The 23,578-nt window shown below is 43.2% G+C and overlaps 1 protein-coding gene across 1 annotated transcript in view; it reads left to right on the top strand.

Moving 5' to 3' along the window:
- Positions 1-23,578, top strand: part of LOC112224860 (adenylate cyclase type 5-like) — a 131,423-nt gene that overhangs the window by 55,085 nt on the left and 52,760 nt on the right. The window contains exons 2-3 of the mRNA XM_042306910.1: positions 13,140-13,289; positions 17,012-17,133. Of these exons, the coding sequence (XP_042162844.1) occupies positions 13,140-13,289; positions 17,012-17,133 (272 nt within the window). The remainder of the gene's footprint in view (positions 1-13,139; positions 13,290-17,011; positions 17,134-23,578) is intronic.

Raw genomic sequence — 23,578 nt, 5'->3', positions numbered from 1 at the left:
GGTGCACCCCTGTTAGTTGTGTATCTGTAGGGAGGCTGGCTGGCTGGGAGGGAGCCCTTTGGTCCAGTGTTACATACACTAAGCCTGAGCCCTGCTGAGCCTCACAGGACAGAATGCAGCCTCTATGCTGCCATGCTTCCCTGCGCCACAGAGCACAGCAGAGCACAACTCAACATAATGACATCAGCCACACAGAGGCTGTGTCCCAAATTGCACCCTATTCCCTATTTAGTGCACTACTTGGGACGCACAGAGAACACAAAGTCTCCTATTGATGAGACTGTCGAGTTGTTTGAAAGAAAATATATATATATTTTAACTGGAACATAATCACATGTTCTGTCCCCCCAGCCCGAGCACAGACTAACACCATCTGTCCTCACGAGGTGAGCCCTAGAATGCATAGCCATGCCAGATGATGAATCCGGTTTCGCTGGTTGTGTTTACAGTAGTACTCTATGGGTCGGTTTTCTGGACACAGATGAATGCTTTTTAGTTCAGGACAGGGCTTCCCGAGGGCTCCAACGAAGACTATTTGTCTGTGAGTGAGTGAGAGGAGGTGATTGGCTAGGGAGCTTTTACAAGTTGATGATTCACACAGGTGTCTGGCCTACAATGGACCCAGTTGTTGAGGCTGGTGTGTCCTCATCTCACCTTTTCAGTCAGAGTGACATTTTCCCTGTGAACAATAGTCAGTTTGAAAGCTTTTACTGTGATCTGTTACCTCAGTGTGAGTTGAAGCGAGCCGCCAAACTCTGGATGTCCATTGTCAGTAATTGGGGATGGCGTCTCCTAGCAACACAGTGATTTGATTTCACTCTGATCCTGGCCATCTATTATTTAGATTTTATTTAGCCTTTTATTTAACCAGGCGAGTCAGTTATGATGACATCCTTGTTTACAATGACGACCTTGTTTACATTGACAGCCTTGAAGTGTAGATAATGGTTTGAAGTAGTGGCATTTGCTGAGGGAGGACGGCTCGTAATAATGGCTGGAATGGAGCGAATGGAATGGCATTAAACACATGGAAACCATGGAAACCATGTGTTTGATGTATTTGATAACATTTCACTTATTCGGCTCCAGCTATTAACACAAGCCTGTCCTCCCCAGTTAAGGTGCCATCAACATCCTGTGGTTTTATTTTAATGTTTTAATTAACCTTTATTTAACTAGGCAAGTCAGTTAAGAACATATTCTTATTTAAAATGACGGCCTACCAAAAGGAACGGGGAACGGGAGCTGGGATAAAAAAAATAAAAAATAAACATATAAATATAGGACAAAACACACATCACAACAAGAGAGACAACACAATACAAAGAGAGACCTAAGACAACAACATAGCAAGGCAGCAACACATGACAACACAGCATGGTAGCAACACAACATGACCACAACATGGTAGCAGCACAAAACATGGTACAAACATGATTGGGCACAGACAACAGCACAAAGGGCAAGAAGGTAGAGACAACAATACATCACACAATGCAGTCAGAACTGTCAGTAAGAGTGTCCATGATTGAGTCTTTGAATGAAGAGATTGAGATTAAACTTTTCAGTTTGAGTGTATTGTAGTAGCTCGTTCCAGTCGCTAGCTGTAGAGAACTGAAAAGATGAGCGACCCAGGGATGTGTTTGCTTTGGGGACCTTCAACAGAATGTGACTAGCAGAACGGGTGTTGTATGTGGAGGATGAGCGCTGCAGTAGATATCTCAGATAGGGGGGAGTGAGGCCTAAGAGGGTTTTATAAATAGTCATCAACCAGTGGGTCTTGCGATGGGTATACAGAGATGACCAGTTTACAGAGGAGAATAGAGTGCAGTGATGTGTCCTAGAAGGAGCATTGATGGAAAATCTGATGGCCGAATGGTAAAGAACATCTACCCGCTCAAGTGCACCCTTACCTGCTAATCTAGAAATGATGTCTCTGTAATCTAGCACGGGTAGGATGGTCATCTGAATCATGGTTAGTTTGGCAGCTGGGGTGAAAGAGGAGTGATTATGATAGAGGAAACCAAGTCTAGATTTAACTTTAGCCTTCAGCTTTGATATGTGCTGAGAGAAGGACAGTGTACTGTCTAGCCATACTCCCAAGTACTTGTTCGAGGTGACTACCTGAAGCTCTAAACCCTCAGAGGTAGTAATCACACCTGTGGTTAGAGGGGCATTCTTCTTACCAAACCACATGACCTTTGTTTTGCAGGTGTTCAGAACAAGGTTAAGGGTAGAGAAAGCTTGTTGGACACTAAGACAGCTTTGTTGTAGAGCATTTAACACAAAATCTGGGGAAGGGCCATCTGAGTATAAAACTGTATCATCTGCATATAAATGGACGAGAGAGCTTCCTACTGCCAGAGCTATGTTGTTATTGTAAATTGAGAAGAGCGTGGGCCTAGGATTGAGCCTTGGGGTACTCCCTTGGTAGATCAGCACTCCTACTCTAAGACTCTTTGTGAATGCAGGCCCTGATGGTGAGATCAGTTGTGATGGTAATGGCCTCATACTTACAGCTGCCAGACAGGAGAGGAGAGTTATAGGCCCTAGGAAAGGAGTAATTCCATATGAGATCAAACAATGATTTACATCTAATGGAGAAAGACTGACGGAAAGGGGGAAGGATTAGAGATGGAGAGATAGAAAGAAAAGAGCAGAGGGAGAGAAGCTAAAAGTAGGTGGCAATAAAGGCAATTTGGGTTGGTGTAGAAAATATATCAAATGTTTATATAATCCATCCAAGTGAAGCTTCTAGGTCCTCTGATCCTTTTCTCTTAAAGCTCTGGGGAGGCATTCCTGCTCTCCCACAGAGACACAGTCTGCCCATGTACAGGACCTGTGCCTGAAGACACATGTTATGGCTTGAATCATACACGTTTGATGTGATATGACCTCTAAACATGTAATTGAATGAATTATTGACCAACCTGAAAACCAAAGTGTCAGATGCATTGTGGATTATTTTCCAGGGTGGGTGAGGAAGGTGACATTGAGCGCTTTGCCAGTTCTCTTCTCAAGGTGTTTACATGCAGCCTGTTGGGATGCCCTTGGGACAGATGAATCTGTTCTCCATCCCCAGGCCTGTTATGGCACCCTGCTCCTCTGCTCAGACACAGCTTTCTGGAGAGACACGTTACCTGCGGGGACTTGCTTCCATTCAGCCACAAGACCATTAGTCAGGCACTGATGTTGGGTGATTAGGCCTGGCTCGTGGTTGGCGTTCCAATTCATCCCAAAAGTGTTCAATGGGGTTGAGGTCAGGGTTCTGTGCAGGACAGTGAAGTTCTTCCACACTGATCTTGACAAATAATTTCTGTATGGACCTAGCTTTGTGCACGAGGGCATTGTCACGTTGAAACAGGAAAGGACCTTCCCCAAACTGTTGTCACAAAGTTGGAAGCACAGAATCGTCTAGAATGTCATTGTATGCTGTAGCGTTAAGATTTCCCTTCACTGGAACTAAGAAGCCTAGCCCGAACCATGAAAAACAGCCCCAGACCATTATTCCACCTCCACCAAACTTTACAGTTGGCACTATGCATTGGGGCAGGTAGCGTTCTCCTGGCATCCGCCAAACCCAGATTCATCCGCCAGATGGTAAAGTGTGATTTATCACTCCAGAGAATGTGTTTCCACTGCTCCAGAGTCCAAAGGTGGCTAGTTTTACACCACTCCAGACAACGCTTGGCTTTGCGCATGGTGATCTTAGGCTCGGCCATGGAAACCCATTTCATGAAGCTTCCCACTAACAGTTCTTGTTCTGACATTGCTTCCAGAGGCAGTTTGGAACTCGGTAGTGAGTGTTGCAACCTGAAGACATACAATTTTTTACGCGATTCAGCACTCGGTGGTCCCATTCTGTAAGCTTGTGTGGCCTACCACTTCGTGGCTGAGCTCCTAGATGTTTCCACTTCACAATAACAGTACTTACAGTTGACCAAGGTAGCTCTAGCATAGCAAAAATTTGACGAACTGACTTGTTGGAAGGTGACATCCTATGACGGTGTCATGTTGAAAGTTACTGAGATCTTCAGTAAAGCCATTCTACTGCCAATGTTTGTCTATGGAGATTGCATGACTGTATGCTCAAATTTATACACCTGTCAGCAACTGGTGTGACTGAAATAGCCAAATCCACTAAATTGAAGGGGTGTCCACATACTTTTGTATATATATTGTACCTGCCGTCTTTTAACAAATACATTTGCTCCTTATTAGGGTCCCTATATGTGGGAGGAAATTGGATTTGAGTGCTAGCTGTTGACATCAAAGCTCTCGAGAGCCCACTGTGCCCCATGTGGCTGGTGTTTGCAAAGGGGGCTATATATGAAATGGCTTTGAGTCTCTGTTCTCTTCTTTTTTTGATGTGGGTAGGGAGATGAAAAATGTTAAATGCTTTTTCTTCTGTTCGGTGTTTGGTTGTGCTGGTGGGTACCCCCACCTTTCTTCTTCAAAGGTGTGAGTCAGAATTCGACATTTATGACCTGAGGGGCTCAGCCGGAGTCTCTTGTGTCACATGGCATGTCATGAGCATTAATTAAGGTGCATTCGGTACCCATAGGAGAAAAGCTCAATTTAAAGGCTTTAGTTTGGCATACAAGATATTTTGTATTAAAGTAAAGTATAACAATCATATTGTCATCCCATTGGCCCCCAATCCTATAGCCAGGATTGACTCAATTGCCGATATTGCATGTTTAGACACAGTAGCTCTTTCAGAAATGTATTTGATATACATGTTCCATATGAAGGGAGTTGACACCTGATATAGAAATAGTACTATTTTTAGATAACTCTGTTAACAGGATGTAACGCTAGTTAGGTAGCTAGATACTTCGGTTCACCTTGGCTTGCTACCAGTATATCTAAACTCTGTTAACATGTGTAGCTATTGTTAGCTGCTAGCTATATAGAATTATCAGTTTGATTTAGCTAGCACGTTAGCTAACAACAATGCATTATGACAAAATAAGAGAATGTGACAATAGCTAGGTTTCCATCCAATTGGAGACACATATTCTTGCAAATATTCTAAAATCCACATGAAGAAAATATAGGCATTTTCCCACCAGTGGTGTGTTTCCACCAAACAGACTTGTTGCGGATAAAAATCAGTGTGTGATGACATAGTGCACACAAAATATACTTTTTCGCTTAAATCAAACCCCCCAACATCTGAAGTTCAATGTGTTTACATGGCATATTCAACAGTTTACGAAAACAGTTTAGTGAAATAGCAACTGTGTCTACTCTGGTCTTGGCACGTGCGCCCTAAATGTGCAGGTACCGTGCGGATAGGCTAGTCTACATGATGAGATTATCATGGATAACAGTGAGAATATGTTTATCTGTCAAACAGAAAAAAGACACAAAAAAATCTTACAATGTTGAACAAACTAATTATCTGTCATCATTTATATGTGATGGTTTCCATCACAGGTTTTGTTATTTTTCTAAATACGTAATAATTAATAATAATAATAATAATTTGTTATACCTTTGGACTGTAGAGAAGCTTCCTTATTATTTAGTCAGTTCAGAGACTCATTAAAAAACATCAAGTCTATCAAAATATTTGTACGCAGGGGGTTGATTTAAAAATAGATGTTTTTTGGATATAATATTAACCCTAACGTGACATGGTACTGGTACGGTATATACTGACGCTATGAAGTCTCCTCTTTCTAAGTGCGAGGTGCACAATAATCGTGAGTGTAAGATCCCAGAAATACTTCATGGTTAGGATCTGCACACACATTTTAAAAATTAACTGTCACCTCCCGCTGGAAAATACTCGAAAACACCTATTTTCATGCAGTGAGTCAGTGTGGTTGCGTGAACTTTATTACTTCATAACCTGGTTCTATGTCAGAACGGAATGGATCACTTAATGAGCCTGCCAGTTTCTAAATCAAGTGTCAACTCCCTTCCTCTGTCTGGGATACACTGTTGTGAAAATCAAACACATTTCTTCAGAACTCTCTCTCTCTATATATATATATCTCTCTCTCTATATATCTCTCTCTCTCTATATATATATATATCTCTCTCTATATATCTCTCTCTCTCTCTCTCTCTCTCTATATATATATATATATATCTCTCTCTGGAAATTCCAATATCTGTTATTAATTGGATCCTCCATTGCAGTGGTCACGTCATTGATTTCATAACGTTTCACATGACGAAGTGTTTGTGGAAATGGGAACACAAGATAGAGCTGTGATTTAGGAACACGTTCCTGGAAGAAAGATAAAAGTTAGGATGCTGATATAACCAGGAACAGAAGTTATTTGTGGTGAGTGTGAGTGCGCATGTGTGTTTTATAAATAAATTGACTAATTTTGCCTCAGTCTGAAGCATTGCAGTGCTAATAGATTCAAGAGAATGCACGATTCAGTGCAAACTCATCCATTTACACTCTCTTGTTAAATCTACTGTGCTGGCTAATGTAGAACAGGTCAAACTCATGTCACATTTTAAGAAAATGCTGTTTTTTGGGGGGGAATACCCACATAGAGAATACCCACCCTCTCTTTTCACTATGTCACACTTTATGTTTGGAGATGCACTTTGCTACAGTTGATGCTACAGTGTTTTTATTACAAATAAGTTGTTGTAGTTATAATCATATTGTATTGGATGTAATGTGTTTGTATTTTTGATTGTTTTAGTGAGTATTTGTATTTGTATTGTGGCTGTGTAAAGGCCCTTACCTGCCCAGGGACTGCAGGTGCACATTAGCTTTGTCTAACACTGGCACATTTACATGGATGTTGCATTATTGTAGTATTGATGTTGATTAATGTACACTGTCCCCTATAAATGAATACATACTGTCAGCGTGAAGATGAGGAATGTCATTCATTTCTGTATATTATCATCTATTCCCAGGTGGATGTTCCAATGTTCTAGAGATATTCTTCAGTCTGAGAGCTAGTTTGGATCAACATGATTAGGGCCCAGTAATTCTATATACTGTAATTGACAATTGAATACTGTTTCTCACCATCACAAAAAGTTAGAACATGAATTCTGTTCAAGTTTCAGGTTTTATTAGTCATACAAATAATAAAATACATCAATATGAACATAAAGTAAATGGCTCAGTAGAATAGAATAAACATTTTAGCATCAGTGTAATACAGAAAGGCACCATTTATAGTCCCAATATTTACATGTGTTTTGGGGAGGGGGGATGGGGGTGTTTAATGTTTAAATTATGTAGTATTAAGGAATCATAATAAGATAGCAGAAGCTGTGGTGTGTCTGTAGCGTGTGTGTGTGTGTGTGTGTGTGTGTGTGTGTGTGTGGCGATTCAGATCAGGTGGTCATTTGAGTTCAAATGTTCAGCGGTCTGATGGCTTGTAGATAGTAGCTGTCTCTGAACCTGTTGGTATCAGACCTCATGCTCCGATTTAGTTGAGTTTTTGCACATTATCACATGAACTGAATGAGATGTTTCAGTAGGACATCTGATGGGGCTTTTGCCAAATTAAAAAATATACAATTCCATATACTGCACATTTTTTAAATGTACTTCACCAAAAGGCAGCATACTTGCCTTACACATGAGAGCATTATGGGAGATTATATGACGGTAACATGTGGCACTTCACAGCGATGTGTACTGTAGCTCACAATAAGCAGCAAGCTGCCTGGCCTGCACATGACTTGCATTTATTTTAGCACACAATGCACTTCATTGTGTTGACTTAGGAGTGTAGCACACCATAGGGATTCACATTTAGACCATATCAAACCATTCTCCACTATACTTTCTCAACCTGATGACTGTCATTTCACGGCCATTTTAAGCTCTGATGCTGATGTTGTCCCATGTGTTGCCTAGCATGAATTATGGGGTTAAATGACAGTCATCAGGTTGAGAATGTATAGTATACTTGAGTTCACTGTATGCAGAGTTACAGCAGAGTTTGTCAACTGCTCATCGGTCTAGCTGTCGGTGAAATACAATACGTCTTCAATGCCGCATTCAAGTTTGTTTAGTGTTTTCCAATTTTCCCAGACGTGCTTAGAGCCTATGGATTCTTTAATTACATTGAACTGATTTCTGACGTGCTGTTCCTTCTTTTTCCGTAGTGTATTTCTGTATTGTTTTAGTGATTCACCATAGTGAACACGTAGGCTCAGGTTTTCTGGGTCTCTATGTTTTTCGTTGGATAGGTTTCTCAATTTCTTTTTTAGGTTTTTGCGCCTTCTTCACAACACTGTCTGTGTGGGTGGACCATTTCAGTCTGTCCTTGATGTGTATGCCAATGAACTTAAAACTTTCCACCTTCTCCACTGCTGTCGATGTGGATGGAGAGGTGCTCCCTCTGCTGTTTTCTGAAGTCCACGATCATCTCCTTTTTTTTGTTGACGTTGAATGAGAGGTTGTTTCCCTGACACCATATATCCTGAGGCTGCATTTATTGTAGCTGGAGATTTTAACAAAGCAAATTTGAGAACAAGCCTACCGTAATTTCCTGACTATAAGCCGCTACTTTATTCCCACGCTTTGAACCTTGCGGTTTATACAATGACGTGGCTAATTTATGGATTTTTCCTGCTTTCACAAGATTCATGCCGCCAAGAAACTGAGCACTTCCCATCATTCTGATTACGATAGTAATTTTGTCACCCTCATCATGGCAAAGACACGGAGAAATGCATATGATGCAGCTTTCAAGTTGAAGGCGATCGATCTGGCTGTTGGAAAAGGAAATAGAGCTTCTGCACGGGAGCTTGGCCTTAACGAGTCGATGGAAAGCAGCGTGAGGAACTGACTCAGTGCAAAAAGACAACAAAAGCTTTCAGAGGGAAGAAAAGCAGATGGCCCAAAGTATTTGCAGCCACTCGACATCAGTGTAAATCGTGCATTTAAGGTGGCGCTCCGTGTTCAGTGGGAGGCTTGGATGACAAGTGGGGAGAAATCCTTCACTAAAACGGGCCGCATGCGAAGAGCAACTTATGGTCAAGTCTGCCAGTGGGTACTGACAGCGTGGAGCATTGTCAAAAAATCCACTATCATCAACGGGTTTGGAAAGGCTGGACTGCTGCGTGTTGAAGGGGCAGCATGAGCTCAGCGGGGTATTTGCCTCCGGATGAAAGTGACGAGAGCGACAATGAAAACGATCCAACATCGGATGAAGCAATTCTGAGGCTATTCAACTCCGACACCGAAGGAGATGACTTCAGTGTTTTCAGTGCACAGGAGGAGGAAGATGGTGACCAATGACTTTCTTGGTAGGCTACTGTTTAATGTTTGTTACAAGCCGTGTTTCGTTTAAAGGCTGTGTAAAGTTCATTTGTTTCAATGTACCGGTAGGCACCTGCTACTTATAGACATGTGCAGCTTATTTATGTACAAAATACATATTTTTTAATAATTCAGTGGGTGCGGTTTATATTCAGGTGCGCTTAATAGTCCAGCAATTACGGTACTTAAATTCTATCAGCATATTGACTGTAGCACTCGCGCCGGCAATACACTGGATCTCTGCTACTCTAACTTCTGCGATGCATACAAGGCCCTCCCCCGCCCTCCCTTTGGCAAATCCCAAGTGCTTTGATCATATCACCTAAAGTGTCCAATGTTGTTAGTCGTGTGGTTTGGCCTCAGACCAGTAAGTGTGAACAGAGCCTGCCGAGCATCTGGTACATGCCATTGGCTTGGGATAGTCTCTCGGTCTCTCTCTCTTTCTGGATGCTGGGTAGGTAAATATTGACACTGCAGGGTTTTATGACTCCTAGACGCTAGCTGGTAATTCTTAATTGCTACCTCTAAAATAATGTTGCACCTAGAAAGGTACACAGGTAAGCTAGCGCTCCGCTTGTTCCCTGGTTACTACCAATGCAGGATAATTAGCATGGCTTGGTAAACAGAAACACGACCACAGAAAAATGCAACAGGGTCTTGGTGTTTGAGTTTTCACTGACTCACTCCATTATTACCTCTGCTAAATAGAAAAAGGGGTCAGTAAGATTTATAATACTATATTTTGAGTAAAAATAGCCTAAAGACCATAGTGATTTGATTTTAAGTTAAATATGAACAGATGGTTAATAGATGCAGACTATGACTCAGCCGTGGTGTTGGAGAGGGCATAACTGTTATTTCAACAAATGGTTTAGAACAGTTTATTACAGGTTTATAAACTATCTGTGAACTAATGTTTTACAGTTTCTAAACGACTTATAAACACTTTTTAAAGTATATTTAAATTGTTGGCCTCCCCGGGTGGCGCAGTGGTCTAGGGCACTGCACCGCAGTGCTAGCTGTGCCACCAGAGACTTTGGGTTCAAGCCCAGGCTCTGTCGCAGCCGGCCGCGACCGGGAGGTCCTTGGGGCGACGCACATTTGGCCTAGCGTGCACTGCGCCAGTAGGGATATCCTTGTCCCATCGCGCACTAGTGACTCCTGTGGCGGGTCGGGCGCAATGCACGCTAACCAAAGTCGCCAGGTGCATGGTATTTCCTCCGACACATTGATGCGGCTGGCTTCCGGGTTGGATGCGCACTGTGTTAAAGAAGCAGTGCGGCTTGGTTGGGTTGTGTTTCGGAGGACGCATGACTTTCAACCTTCGTCTCTCCCGAGCCCGTACGGGAGTTGTAGCAATGAGACAAGATAGTAGCTACTAACAATTGGTTACCATGAAAATTGGGGAGAAAAGGGGGTCAAATAAAAAAATATATAAAAAAATAAATACATTGTTTAAAGTGTGGCTACATAAGCTATTAGGATTCATCATGGCCATATTCGAACAGGAGGTAAACATGTACTGATGTCACCGGAAGGCTGTATGAAAGTTCCAACTCTGAGCTCTCTGGCAGTTCTTTACTGTGTTCACTCTGCACATAACACGGACGGACGGAGGGAGGGAGGAATAAGTTAATCTGGACTGGCTCCAGGCCTGCCTTAGCCTGGCCTACAACTACTAGTATTGGGCTGGGTTAGATATCTCAGTAGTAGGGAGTGGCAAACACAAGGCCTTTTCTTGCTCTGTGTAAGATCCACATGACCGTATCTGCTGCTCAGAACTGGATCACTTCCTCATGTTGTCTACAACGCATTTTCTTGGTTTTTCATTGAATTTCTTCTGTTTTCTTCTATAAATAGATTAATAATGCTGCTGAGTTGGGCCAGGATATTTCCCCCAGCCAAACTGAGGTCTCATGGGGTTCCCCTGTAATAGCTGGGGTTTATCCCATTGACCTCCAGAGTGCCATTATGTATTTATATGGTCAGGGGTCAATGCAGCTTCACATAGCTTTTAATACACCTTCCTGTTTAGAGCAAAAAAAAACAGATCAACCTCTTCAGGGTCTTTGGGTTCTTTTGTCTCCCATCTCTTCATCTCTATTGATCTCTCTGTGCGTGTACTTTCATCCTCTCTGTCTCTCTGTCTCTCTCCCTCTCTCTCTCTCTCTCTCTCTCTCTCTCTCTCTCTCTCTCTCTCTCTCTCTCTCTCTCTCTCTCTCTCTCTCTCTCTCTCTCTCTCTCTCTCTCTCTCTCTCTGTCTCTCTTCCTCTCTCTCTCTCTCTCTGTCTCTCTCTGTCTCTCTCTCTCTCTCTCTCTCTCTCTCTCTCTCTCTCTCTCTCTCTCTCTCTCTCTCTCTCTCTCTCTCTCTCTCTCTCTCTCTCTGTCTCTCTCTCTCTCTCTCTCTCTCTCTCTGTCTCTCTCTCTCTCTCTCTCTCTCTCTGTGTCTCTCTCTCTCTCTGTCTCTCTCTCTCTCTCTCTCTCTCTCTCTCTTTCCTCTCTCTCTCTCTCTCTTTCTCTGTCTCTCTCTCTCTCTCTCTCTCTCTCTCTGTCTCTCTCTCTCTGTCTCTCTCTCTCTCTCTCTCTCTCTCTGTCTCTCTCTGTCTCTCTCTCTGTCTCTCTCTCTCTCTCTCTCTCTCTCTCTCTCCCTCTCTTCCTCTCTCTCTCTCTCTCTTTCTCTGTCTCTCTCTCTCCCTCTCTCTGTCTCTCTCTCTCTCTCTCTCTCTCTCTCTCTCTCTCTCTCTGTCTCTCTCTGTCTCTCTCTCTGTCTCTCTCTCTCTCTCTCTCTTCTCTCTCTCTCTCTCTCTGTCTCTCTCTCTCTCTCTCTCTCTCTCTCTCTCTTCTCTCTCTCTCTCTCTCTGTCTCTCTCTCTGTCTCTCTCTGTCTCTCTCTCTCTCTCTCTCTCTCTCTCTCTCTCTCTCTCTCTCTCTCTCTCTCTCTCTCTCTCTCTGTCTCTCTCTGTCTCTCTGTCTCTCTCTCTCTCTCTCTCTCTCTCTCTGTCTCTCTCTCTCTCTCTCTCTCTCTCTCTCTTCCTCTCTCTCTCTCTCTCTCTCTCTGTCTCTCTCTGTCTCTCTCTCTCTCTCTCTCTCTCTCTCTCTCTCTGTCTCTCTCTCTGTCTCTCTCTCTCTCTCTCTCTCTCTCTCTGTCTCTCTCTGTCTCTCTCTCTCTCTCTCTCTCTCTCTCTCTCTCTCTCTCTCTCTCTCTCTCTCTCTCTCTCTCTCTCTCTCTCTCTCTCTCTCTCTCTCTCTCTCTCTCTCTCTCTCTCTCTGTCTCTCTCTCTCTCTCTCTCTACCCTCTCTCTGTCTCTCTCTACCCTATCTCTCTTTCTCTACCCTCTTTATCTCTACCCTCTCTCTCTCTACCCTCTCTATTTCTCTCCCATCAATCTCTTGGCCTATTTTGTTATCTGTCCAATTTAAGTTATTGACCATTTATGGGAATGTGGTTTAAGGGTTAATAAGGGTTTTTATGGACCCAAATTACAGCGTGTCATGTAAAGGCACGGGGACGAAGACCAAACAAACATGTATACAAAACAAGGGTTTGAACCTTGAATAAATACACAAGCGCACGATGATACCTCACGGGGCGAGACCTGTAATCATCTGCGCAATACACACGGCACAAATGCCAAAACAACACAGCACAGGTACTCACATAACCAACGGACATTGGAGCAATAATCGACAGGACAGTGGTGAACAGAGGGCACACTTATGCAATTACTAATCAATGGGAATAGGGACCAGATATGTGTAATGACAGTTCTGGAGGGATCTGTGACGAGCACTCTCTTTTCTCTCTCTTCTTCTATTCTTCCTCACCCTTCCTCTCCCTTTGTCAATCTCTCTCCATCTCTTCCTCCCCTTTTCAGATAGTGTCCAACGTCCTGATCTTCTCCTGTACTAACATCGTGGGTGTGTGTACCCACTACCCAGCCGAGGGCTCCCAGAGACAAGCCTTCCAGGAGACCAGGGAATGCATACAGGCTCGCCTCCACTCACAGAGGGAGAACCAGCAGCAGGTACTGTGGTACTGTGGTGTAACCACAGGCAGTAAATTACTTGACATAGTTAGGCCCGAGTTACTGCTGATGTAAAAAGGGCTTTCGAAATGCAGTTAATTAATTAAATGAAATGCATATATTTCCAAATAACCTAGTAACCAAGGTCTGAGTTTCCGTAAGTAACCTTTGGCTTCTGCTCTCTATAGACCAGGGAAGGGCAACAACAGTCCTGTTCATAGTCAGATTCATGCCTAACGTGAGTAGCTACTACCAAGTGCCATATGCTTTGTTAGTTACCCATCATAAGCGCTGTCTTCACAGTAACTAGATGAATGGTGACAGTAGGGTGGTGGCGGTCATGACATTTTGTCAGCCGGTGATTGTCAAGCAAATAACTGCCAGTCTCATGGTAATTGACCTTTAATTAATATAAACACATTTAGCATCTTCTGTCTTCCACACATACAGTATATTACAAGCCACTGATGCAGACCTTTGGAACATCTACATTTTAAAAAGTCTATTAAATCCATGTAATAAAGCCTACACCTTCACAATACATCCATTTTTTATTTTAGACAGGTCTAAAGAAACATGATCTGAAGAAAATATAGTCTATTTCAGAAAAAGAGAATGGCATACTCTGGGTTGTCCTTATGTTAGGTCCTAATCTGGCTATGCCGTATGGCTGTGGGCTACACTAGTTCAGCAGACAAGATTTGCTTAGAATTCCATGGCATTATTTTGTATTATTTTATAGTATGAAGAATACAGTGGAGCAGAGCTGAATAAAATAGAACGTATATTTTCTTCAAATGATTTCAGTGAGTGCGCACATGCGGCTATTCTGTGTTGAGCGGTTAATATAGAAACAGGTCCTCCTATATGCTTCATTTATTTATGTAACTTTAGTTGTGATACAAATGTATGTTTAGATTTCTAATACATTCTAAGGCTGCAAGATGCGACTCTAATGAGGATTTGAAAAAAGTTGCATGAAAGGCATGAGCTCTGCTTTGTTTTTTTTACACAGGCTGTACACACTTCATCAGTCTCTCACTCACAATTTGACAAGCACTTGATAATGTCTTGTATTTCACGGCTGCATCTCCTTTGTGTGGCATTAATACCCCCTAAAAAATACATGCCTTTTGCGGCCAGTGACCAGCCTGCCGATGCACCGCTCACATTACTCTCAGTCATGTGATCGGGTCTTTCTCACAGGCTACAAGTGAAGACAGACATATCGGGGACACAACTGCATGAGTCTTTATCCTATTCCGAGGCGCATATGGAAGATATTGGAAGATCTGTCCACATTTACTTTTCTTCAGCCTACAAGATGAGTAGGCCTAACGAACAGCAAAAGCACTATCCTATGTCAATCTACCATCCCCCACACTACAAAAGTTGACCTAGTCTATTCTGCGCGAGAAATACATATTCCAAACATAGTCTGGGACAGTTGTGGGATACGATAGATCCCAAATAAATACCACCACTAACATCAAAAAACCTGTCTTAAGCAACGAGTCTGACGCAACAGATGAGAACATTTAGCTTAAAATGTTGATAAACTATAAGGTTATTTTTTCACATTATAAGTGCAGCAATGCGCACACCGCAGTAGGCTATAAGCGTGAATGTTCCATTAGCAGGAAAACAAATGCGAATATGCATGTTTTGCTTTTATTATAAAGGTGAATTTTTATGGTGAAAATGATCTTCCCCAAACGTGAAACTCACGCGCTGCTTATGTATGTTAGTTAGGCTCTACACCTGTTGTAAGGGGGTAGATCAGGGGGTAGAAAGGGGGTAGATCAGCTTTAATATTGCAGATAGATTGTAGCTTCCATCAATGTAATTGTCTGCATCACTTCCAATCGCCCATATATTTTTGGGCAAATATATATACACTACCGTTCAAATGTTTGGGGTCACTTAGAAATGTCCTTGTTTTTGAAAGAAAAGCACATTCCTCTGTCCAGTGTCTGTGTTCTTTTGCCCATCTTAATCTTTTCTTTTTATTGGCCAGTCTGAGATATGGCTTTTTCTTTGCAACTCTGCCAAGAAGGACAGCATTCCGGAGTCACCTCTTCACTGTTGACGTTGAGACTGGTGTTTTGCGGGTACTATTTGACGAAGCTACCAGTGGAGTTTCTTTGAGGCGTCTGTTTCTCAAACTAGATACTCTAATGTACTTGTCAAGCAAAAAGTGTTTAACAAATCAAAATACATTTTATATTTGAGGTTCTTCAAAGTAGCCACCCTTTGCCTTGATGACTGACAGCTTTGCACAATCTTGGCATTCTCTCAACCAGAATGCTTTTCCAACTCTCTTGAAGGAGTTCCCACATACGCTGAGCACTTGGAGAAGCCTAATTACTGTGACTAAACGGTCATGTGGAATTTGACTGTCGTCATGACTTGTGACCGCTGGTGTGGCAGTAATTCGGTCAACGTAACTGCCCTAGGCAACAGTAATAATGACTTCAGCTCTCCAAGCCACTAAGCAGAGAGAGCGATAGAACGACTCATAACCAGCAGCTAATTGGCTAGGATTGACAGGAAGTGAGAGGAGTGTGTGTGGGGTTGGTGGCCTATCCTAGCCCCTTGGTAACACCCACCCACACATGGCTGCTGCTGCGGCATAAACAGAACAGGAGCTATGTCCCAAATGGCACCTTATTCCATATATAGTGTTCACATGTTAACCAGAGGCTAGTATATATAAGGAATAGAGTGCCAATTGGGATGCAAGCCAAGGAGATGACATCAAGGGCTGGCCCACACTCTTCGGCCAGTGATGACATCTCTCAGCATATAGGGTCACTGTGGCGTGGGCATCATGGCAATAGAGGGATGGAGAGATGGAGAGAGGGGGTGAGCAGCCATGCGTTCGAGTGCTCAATTACCCAGGTCTTCCCCTGTGGGATAGGCCAAAATCAACACCTCTCCATTTCTCTGTCTCACTGTCTGTCTCGTGTACTGACTCTACTGAACTAAATCTCTGGTTGGTACTTTTTCTCTCTACACACTCCCTCTCCCCTCTCCCCTGCCTCTCTCTCCCTCTCCCCTGCCTCTCTCTCCCTCTCCCCTGCCTCTCTCCCTCTCCCCTGCCCCTGCCCCTCTCTCTCACTTTCCCTCTCCCCTGCCCCTCTCTCTCTCTCTCCCTCTCCCCCTCTCCCCTGCCTCTCTCTCTCTCCCTCTCCCCTGCCTCTCACTCTCCCCTGCCTCTCTCTCTCCCTCGCCCCTTCCTCTCTCTCCCCTGCCTCTCTCACTTTCCCTCTCCCCTGCCTCTCTCTCTCTCCCTCTCCCTCTCCCTCTCCCCTGCCCCTCTCTCTCACTCTCCCCTGCCTCTCTCTCCCTCCCTCTCCCCTGCCTATCTCTCTCACCCTCTCCCCTGCCTCTCTCTCTCTCCCTCTCCCCTGCCTATCTCTCTCTTCCTCTACCCTGCCTCTCTCTCTCACTCTCCCCTGCCTCTCTCTCTCTCACTCTCCCCTGCCTATCTCCCTCTCCCTCTCCCCTGCCTCTCTCTCTCTCACCTGCCTATATCTCTCTCTCCCTCTCCCCTGCCTCTCTCTCCCTCTCCCCTGCCTATCTCTCTCTCTCTCTCTGATTTTCTCTCATTCTCTCTTTCTCTCTTGCTGTCTTCCCTATCTCCCCCCCCTCGTCTCTCTCGCCCTCATCCATCCCTCTCTCTCTCTTTTCTCTCCCACCCCCCCTCTCTCTCTCTGCAGGAGCGTCTCCTGCTCTCCGTGCTTCCCCGTCATGTTGCCATGGAGATGAAAGCTGACATTAACGCCAAGCAGGAAGACATGATGTTTCACAAGATCTACATCCAGAAGCACGACAACGTCAGGTACCAGTCACCACTGACGTCATCAGGGAGAGGAGGGACACATGCAGTCAGTGCCATGCTCTAAAGCTATGTCTAGGTCTTTCCCTTCACCAATTACAGTAACATGCTACTTTTATCAGCATTACCTAGCCTCTGAGGTTCAGCTATACATGCTATCCGTAGTAGTGGTAGGGTCTGTCTGGGGCTTGACTGCAGTGCAGTTGTAGTGGGCGTGGCCAATGGTGCGGTTTTAGGGGCCCTCCTCTTGGCTGCAGAGACTAAATGTTGCTGTTTGAAAGCTAGTTTCATGCAATTGTACACATTTTGCCATGGGGCAGAGAGAACATTTGACAGCTTTAAAGCTAGTTTTCTGCAATAAAACACATTCTGTCATTTGGCTGAGAGAAAAATGGCAGTTTCAAAGCTAATTTCCTGCAATTCTACACATTTTTTCATTATGATATCTGAGTGACTCAAACATAACAAATTCAATGGGGGCCTTATGCCAATTTTAGATTCTCACTGACTGGTTTTTATTCTGGTGTTTGTTAGTTCTCAAAGATGATCTTATCTAAAATACATAGCTCCATTATCAAGCTAAGCTTGGCTGACTATGTGGGTAATACCCTGCTAACGGGAGGGAGGCCTGGGTTAGCAAGCCGCTAACAGCGCCCAGCTGCTCTTAGTAATTGGGGCTCCGCTGAACAGCAGACAGACAACAGGAAAAGAGAGAGACATCTCCTGGCAGGCAGAGAGAGAGAGAGAGAGAGAGAGAGAGAGAGAGATAGAGATAGATAGATAGATAGATAGATAGATAGATAGATAGATAGATAGATAGATAGATAGATAGATAGATAGATAGATAGATAGATAGATAGATAGATAGATAGATAGATAGATAGATAGATAGATAGATAGATAGATAGATAGATAGATAGATAGATAGATAGATAGATAGATAGATAGATAGTACTCAGTGGCAGAATACCTGACCACTGTGACTGACCCAAACTTAAGGAAAGCTTTGACTATGTACAGACTCAGTGAGCATAGCCTTGCAATTGAGAAAGGCCGCCGTAGGCAGACCTGGCTCTCAAGAGAAGACAGGCTATGTGCACACTGCCCACAAAATGAGTTGGAAACTGAACTACACTTCCTAACCTCCTGCCAAATGTATGACCATATTAGAGACACATATTTCCCTCAGATTACAAAGATCCACAAAGAATTCGAAAACAAACCCGATTTTGATAAACACCTATATCTAATGGGTGAAATACCACAGTGTGCCATCACAGCAGAAAGATTTGTGACCAGTTGCCACAAGAAAAGGTCAACCAGTGAAGAACAAACACCATTGTAAATACAACCCATATTTATCTTTAACTATTTGCACATCATTACAACACTGTATATAGACATAATATGACATTTGAAATGTGTTTATTCTTTTGGAATTTCTGCAGTGTTTACTGTTAATTATTATTGTTTATTTCACTTTTTTATATTATCTACTTCACTTGCTTTGGCAATGTTAACACGTTTCCCATGCCAATAAATCGCCTTGAATTGAATTGAGAGAGAGAGAGAGATAGAGGACTATTGGCTGTGGAGAGAGAGAGATAAATAGAGAGAGGGCTCTTGGCTGTGGAGAAAGAGAGATAAATAGAGAGAGGGCTCTTGGCTGTGGAGAAAGAGAGATAAATAGAGAGAGGGCTCTTGGCTGTGGAGAAAGAGAGATAAATAGAGAGAGGGCTCTTGGCTGTGGAGAAAGAGAGATAAATAGAGAGAGGGCTCTTGGCTGTGGAGAAAGAGAGATAAATAGAGAGAGGGCTCTTGGCTGTGGAGAAAGAGAGATAAATAGAGAGAGGGCTCTTGGCTGTGGAGAAAGAGAGATAAATAGAGAGAGGGCTCTTGGCTGTGGAGAAAGAGAGATAAATACAGAGAGGGCTCTTGGCTGTGGAGAGAGAGAGAGAAATACTCTGGGAAATATTTGAATAAGGCTTTACACTACGCAGTGTGTTAATTTAACAATGTTGAAGTGTCTATATGGGACCAAACACTCAACACGTTCAGTGTTGATTTAAACTTTCAGTGTTATTATTATACATTTTTAACACTGCAGAATTTGCTGTGTCGAGCTACTGCTTAGGATATGGATGATGTTCTGACCTAGAGCTACTGCTTAGGATATGGATGATGTTCTGACCTAGAGCTACTGCTTAGGATATGGATGATGTTCTTACCTAGAGCTACTGCTTAGGATATGGATGATGTTCTGACCTAGAGCTACTGCTTAGGATATGGGTGATGTTCTTACCTAGAGCTACTGCTTAGGATATGGATGATGTTGACCTTAAACTGCTTCATATGGATGATGTTCTGACCTAGAGCTACTGCTTAGGATATGGATGATGTTCTGACCTAGAGCTACTGCAGGATATGGATGATGTTCTGACCTAGAGCTACTGCTTAGGATATGGATGATGTTCTGACCTAGAGCTACTGCTTAGGATATGGATGATGTTCTTACCTAGAGCTACTGCTTAGGATATGGATGATGTTCTTACCTAGAGCTACTGCTTAGGATATGGATGATGTTCTGACCTAGAGCTACTGCTTAGGATATGGATGATGTTATTACCTAGAGCTACTGCTTAGGATATGGATGATGTTCTTACCTAGAGCTACTGCTTAGGATATGGATGATGTTCTTACCTAGAGCTACTGCTTAGGATATGGATGATGTTATTACCTAGAGCTACTGCTTAGGATATGGATGATGTTCTTACCTAGAGCTACTGCTTAGGATATGGATGATGTTCTTATCTAGAGCTACTGCTTAGGATATGGATGATGTTCTGACCTAGAGCTACTGCTTAGGATATGGATGATGTTATTACCTAGAGCTACTGCTTAGGATATGGATGATGTTCTTACCTAGAGCTACTGCTTAGGATATGGATGATGTTCTGACCTAGAGCTACTGCTTAGGATATGGATGATGTTCTTACCTAGAGCTACTGCTTAGGATATGGATGATGTTCTTACCTAGAGCTACTGCTTAGGATATGGATGATGTTCTTACCTAGAGCTACTGCTTAGGATATGGATGATGTTCTGACCTAGAGCTACTGCTTAGGATATGGATGATGTTCTGACCTAGAGCTACTGCTTAGATATGGATGATGTTCTGACCTAGAGCTACTGCTTAGGATATGGATGATGTTCTTACCTAGAGCTACTGCTTAGGGATATGGATGATGTTCTTACCTAGAGCTACTGCTTAGGGATATGGATGATGTTCTTACCTAGAGCTACTGCTTAGGATATGGATGATGTTCTTACCTAGAGCTACTGCTTAGGATATGGATGATGTTCTGACCTAGAGCTACTGCTTAGGATATGGATGATGTTCTGACCTAGAGCTACTGCTTAGGATATGGATGATGTTCTGACCTAGAGCTACTGCTTAGGATATGGATGATGTTCTGACCTAGAGCTACTGCTTAGGATATGGATGATGTTCTTACCTAGAGCTACTGCTTAGGCTACTGCTTAATATGGATGATGTTCTGACCTAGAGCTACTGCTTAGGATATGGATGATGTTCTGACCTAGAGCTACTGCTTAGGATATGGGTGATGTTCTTACCTAGAGCTACTGCTTAGGATATGGATGATGTTCTGACCTAGAGCTGCTTAGGATATGGGTGATGTTCTGACCTAGAGCTACTGCTTAGGATATGGATGATGTTCTGACCTAGAGCTACTGCTTAGGATATGGATGATGTTCTTACCTAGAGCTACTGCTTAGGATATGGATGATGTTCTGACCTAGAGCTACTGCTTAGGATATGGGTGATGTTCTTACCTAGAGCTACTGCTTAGGATATGGATGATGTTCTGACCTAGAGCTACTGCTTAGGATATGGATGATGTTCTGACCTAGAGCTACTGCTTAGGATATGGATGATGTTCTGACCTAGAGCTACTGCTTAGGATATGGATGATGTTCTGACCTAGAGCTACTGCTTAGGATATGGATGATGTTCTGACCTAGAGCTACTGCTTAGGATATGGATGATGTTCTGACCTAGAGCTACTGCTTAGGATATGGATGATGTTCTTACCTAGAGCTACTGCTTAGGATATGGATGATGTTCTGACCTAGAGCTACTGCTTAGGATATGGATGATGTTCTGACCTAGAGCTACTGCTTAGGATATGGATGATGTTCTGACCTAGAGCTACTGCTTAGGATATGGATGATGTTCTTACCTAGAGCTACTGCTTAGGATATGGGTGATGTTCTGACCTAGAGCTACTGCTTAGGATATGGATGATGTTCTGACCTAGAGCTACTGCTTAGGATATGGATGATATGGCTATGATATTGATGTTCTTACCTAGAGCTACTGCTTAGGATATGGGTGATGTTCTGACCTAGAGCTACTGCTTAGGATATGGATGATGTTCTGACCTAGAGCTACTGCTTAGGATATGGGTGATGTTCTGACCTAGAGCTACTGCTTAGGATATGGATGATGTTCTGACCTAGAGCTACTGCTTAGGATATGGGTGATGTTCTGACCTAGAGCTACTGCTTAGGATATGGATGATGTTCTTACCTAGAGCTACTGCTTAGGATATGGATGATGTTCTGACCTAGAGCTACTGCTTAGGATATGGATGATGTTCTGACCTAGAGCTACTGCTTAGGATATGGATGATGTTCTGACCTAGAGCTACTGCTTAGGATATGGATGATGTTCTGACCTAGAGCTACTGCTTAGGATATGGGTGATGTTCTGACCTAGAGCTACTGCTTAGGATATGGATGATGTTCTTACCTAGAGCTACTGCTTAGGATATGGATGATGTTCTGACCTAGAGCTACTGCTTAGGATATGGATGATGTTCTGACCTAGAGCTACTGCTTAGGATATGGATGATGTTCTGACCTAGAGCTACTGCTTAGGATATGGATGATGTTCTGACCTAGAGCTACTGCTTAGGATATGGATGATGTTCTGACCTAGAGCTACTGCTTAGGATATGGATGATGTTCTTACCTAGAGCTACTGCTTAGGATATGGATGATGTTCTTACCTAGAGCTACTGCTTAGGATATGGGTGATGTTCTGACCTAGAGCTACTGCTTAGGATATGGGTGATGTTCTGACCTAGAGCTACTGCTTAGGATATGGGTGATGTTCTGACCTAGAGCTACTGCTTAGGATATGGGTGATGTTCTGACCTAGAGCTACTGCTTAGGATATGGATGATGTTCTTACCTAGAGCTACTGCTTAGGATATGGATGATGTTCTGACCTAGAGCTACTGCTTAGGATATGGGTGATGTTCTGACCTAGAGCTACTGCTTAGGATATGGGTGATGTTCTGACCTAGAGCTACTGCTTAGGATATGGATGATGTTCTGACCTAGAGCTACTGCTTAGGATATGGGTGATGTTCTGACCTAGAGCTACTGCTTAGGATATGGATGATGTTCTTACCTAGAGCTACTGCTTAGGATATGGATGATGTTCTGACCTAGAGCTACTGCTTAGGATATGGATGATGTTCTGACCTAGAGCTACTGCTTAGGATATGGATGATGTTCTGACCTAGAGCTACTGCTTAGGATATGGATGATGTTCTGACCTAGAGCTACTGCTTAGGATATGGGTGATGTTCTGACCTAGAGCTACTGCTTAGGATATGGATGATGTTCTTACCTAGAGCTACTGCTTAGGATATGGATGATGTTCTGACCTAGAGCTACTGCTTAGGATATGGATGATGTTCTGACCTAGAGCTACTGCTTAGGATATGGATGATGTTCTGACCTAGAGCTACTGCTTAGGGATATGGATGATGTTCTGACCTAGAGCTACTGCTTAGGATATGGATGATGTTCTGACCTAGAGCTACTGCTTAGGATATGGATGATGTTCTTACCTAGAGCTACTGCTTAGGATATGGATGATGTTCTTACCTAGAGCTACTGCTTAGGATATGGGTGATGTTCTGACCTAGAGCTACTGCTTAGGATATGGGTGATGTTCTGACCTAGAGCTACTGCTTAGGATATGGATGATGTTCTGACCTAGAGCTACTGCTTAGGATATGGGTGATGTTCTGACCTAGAGCTTGCTTAGGATATGGATGATGTTCTTACCTAGAGCTACTGCTTAGGATATGGATGATGTTCTGACCTAGAGCTACTGCTTAGATATGGGTGATGTTCTACCTAGAGCTACTGCTTAGGATATGGATGATGTTCTGACCTAGAGCTACTGCTTAGGATATGGATGATGTTCTGACCTAGAGCTAGAGCTACTGAGCTTGCTTAGGATATGGGTGATGTTCTGACCTAGAGCTACTGCTTAGGATATGGGTGATGTTCTGACCTAGAGCTACTGCTTAGGATATGGATGATGTTCTGACCTAGAGCTACTGCT

Source organism: Oncorhynchus tshawytscha, linkage group LG26 (genome assembly GCF_018296145.1).
Source record: "Oncorhynchus tshawytscha isolate Ot180627B linkage group LG26, Otsh_v2.0, whole genome shotgun sequence".
Taxonomy (NCBI): domain Eukaryota; kingdom Metazoa; phylum Chordata; class Actinopteri; order Salmoniformes; family Salmonidae; genus Oncorhynchus; species Oncorhynchus tshawytscha.
Note: the sequence above shows the minus strand (reverse complement) of the source record. Positions and strands in the feature narration are given on the sequence as shown.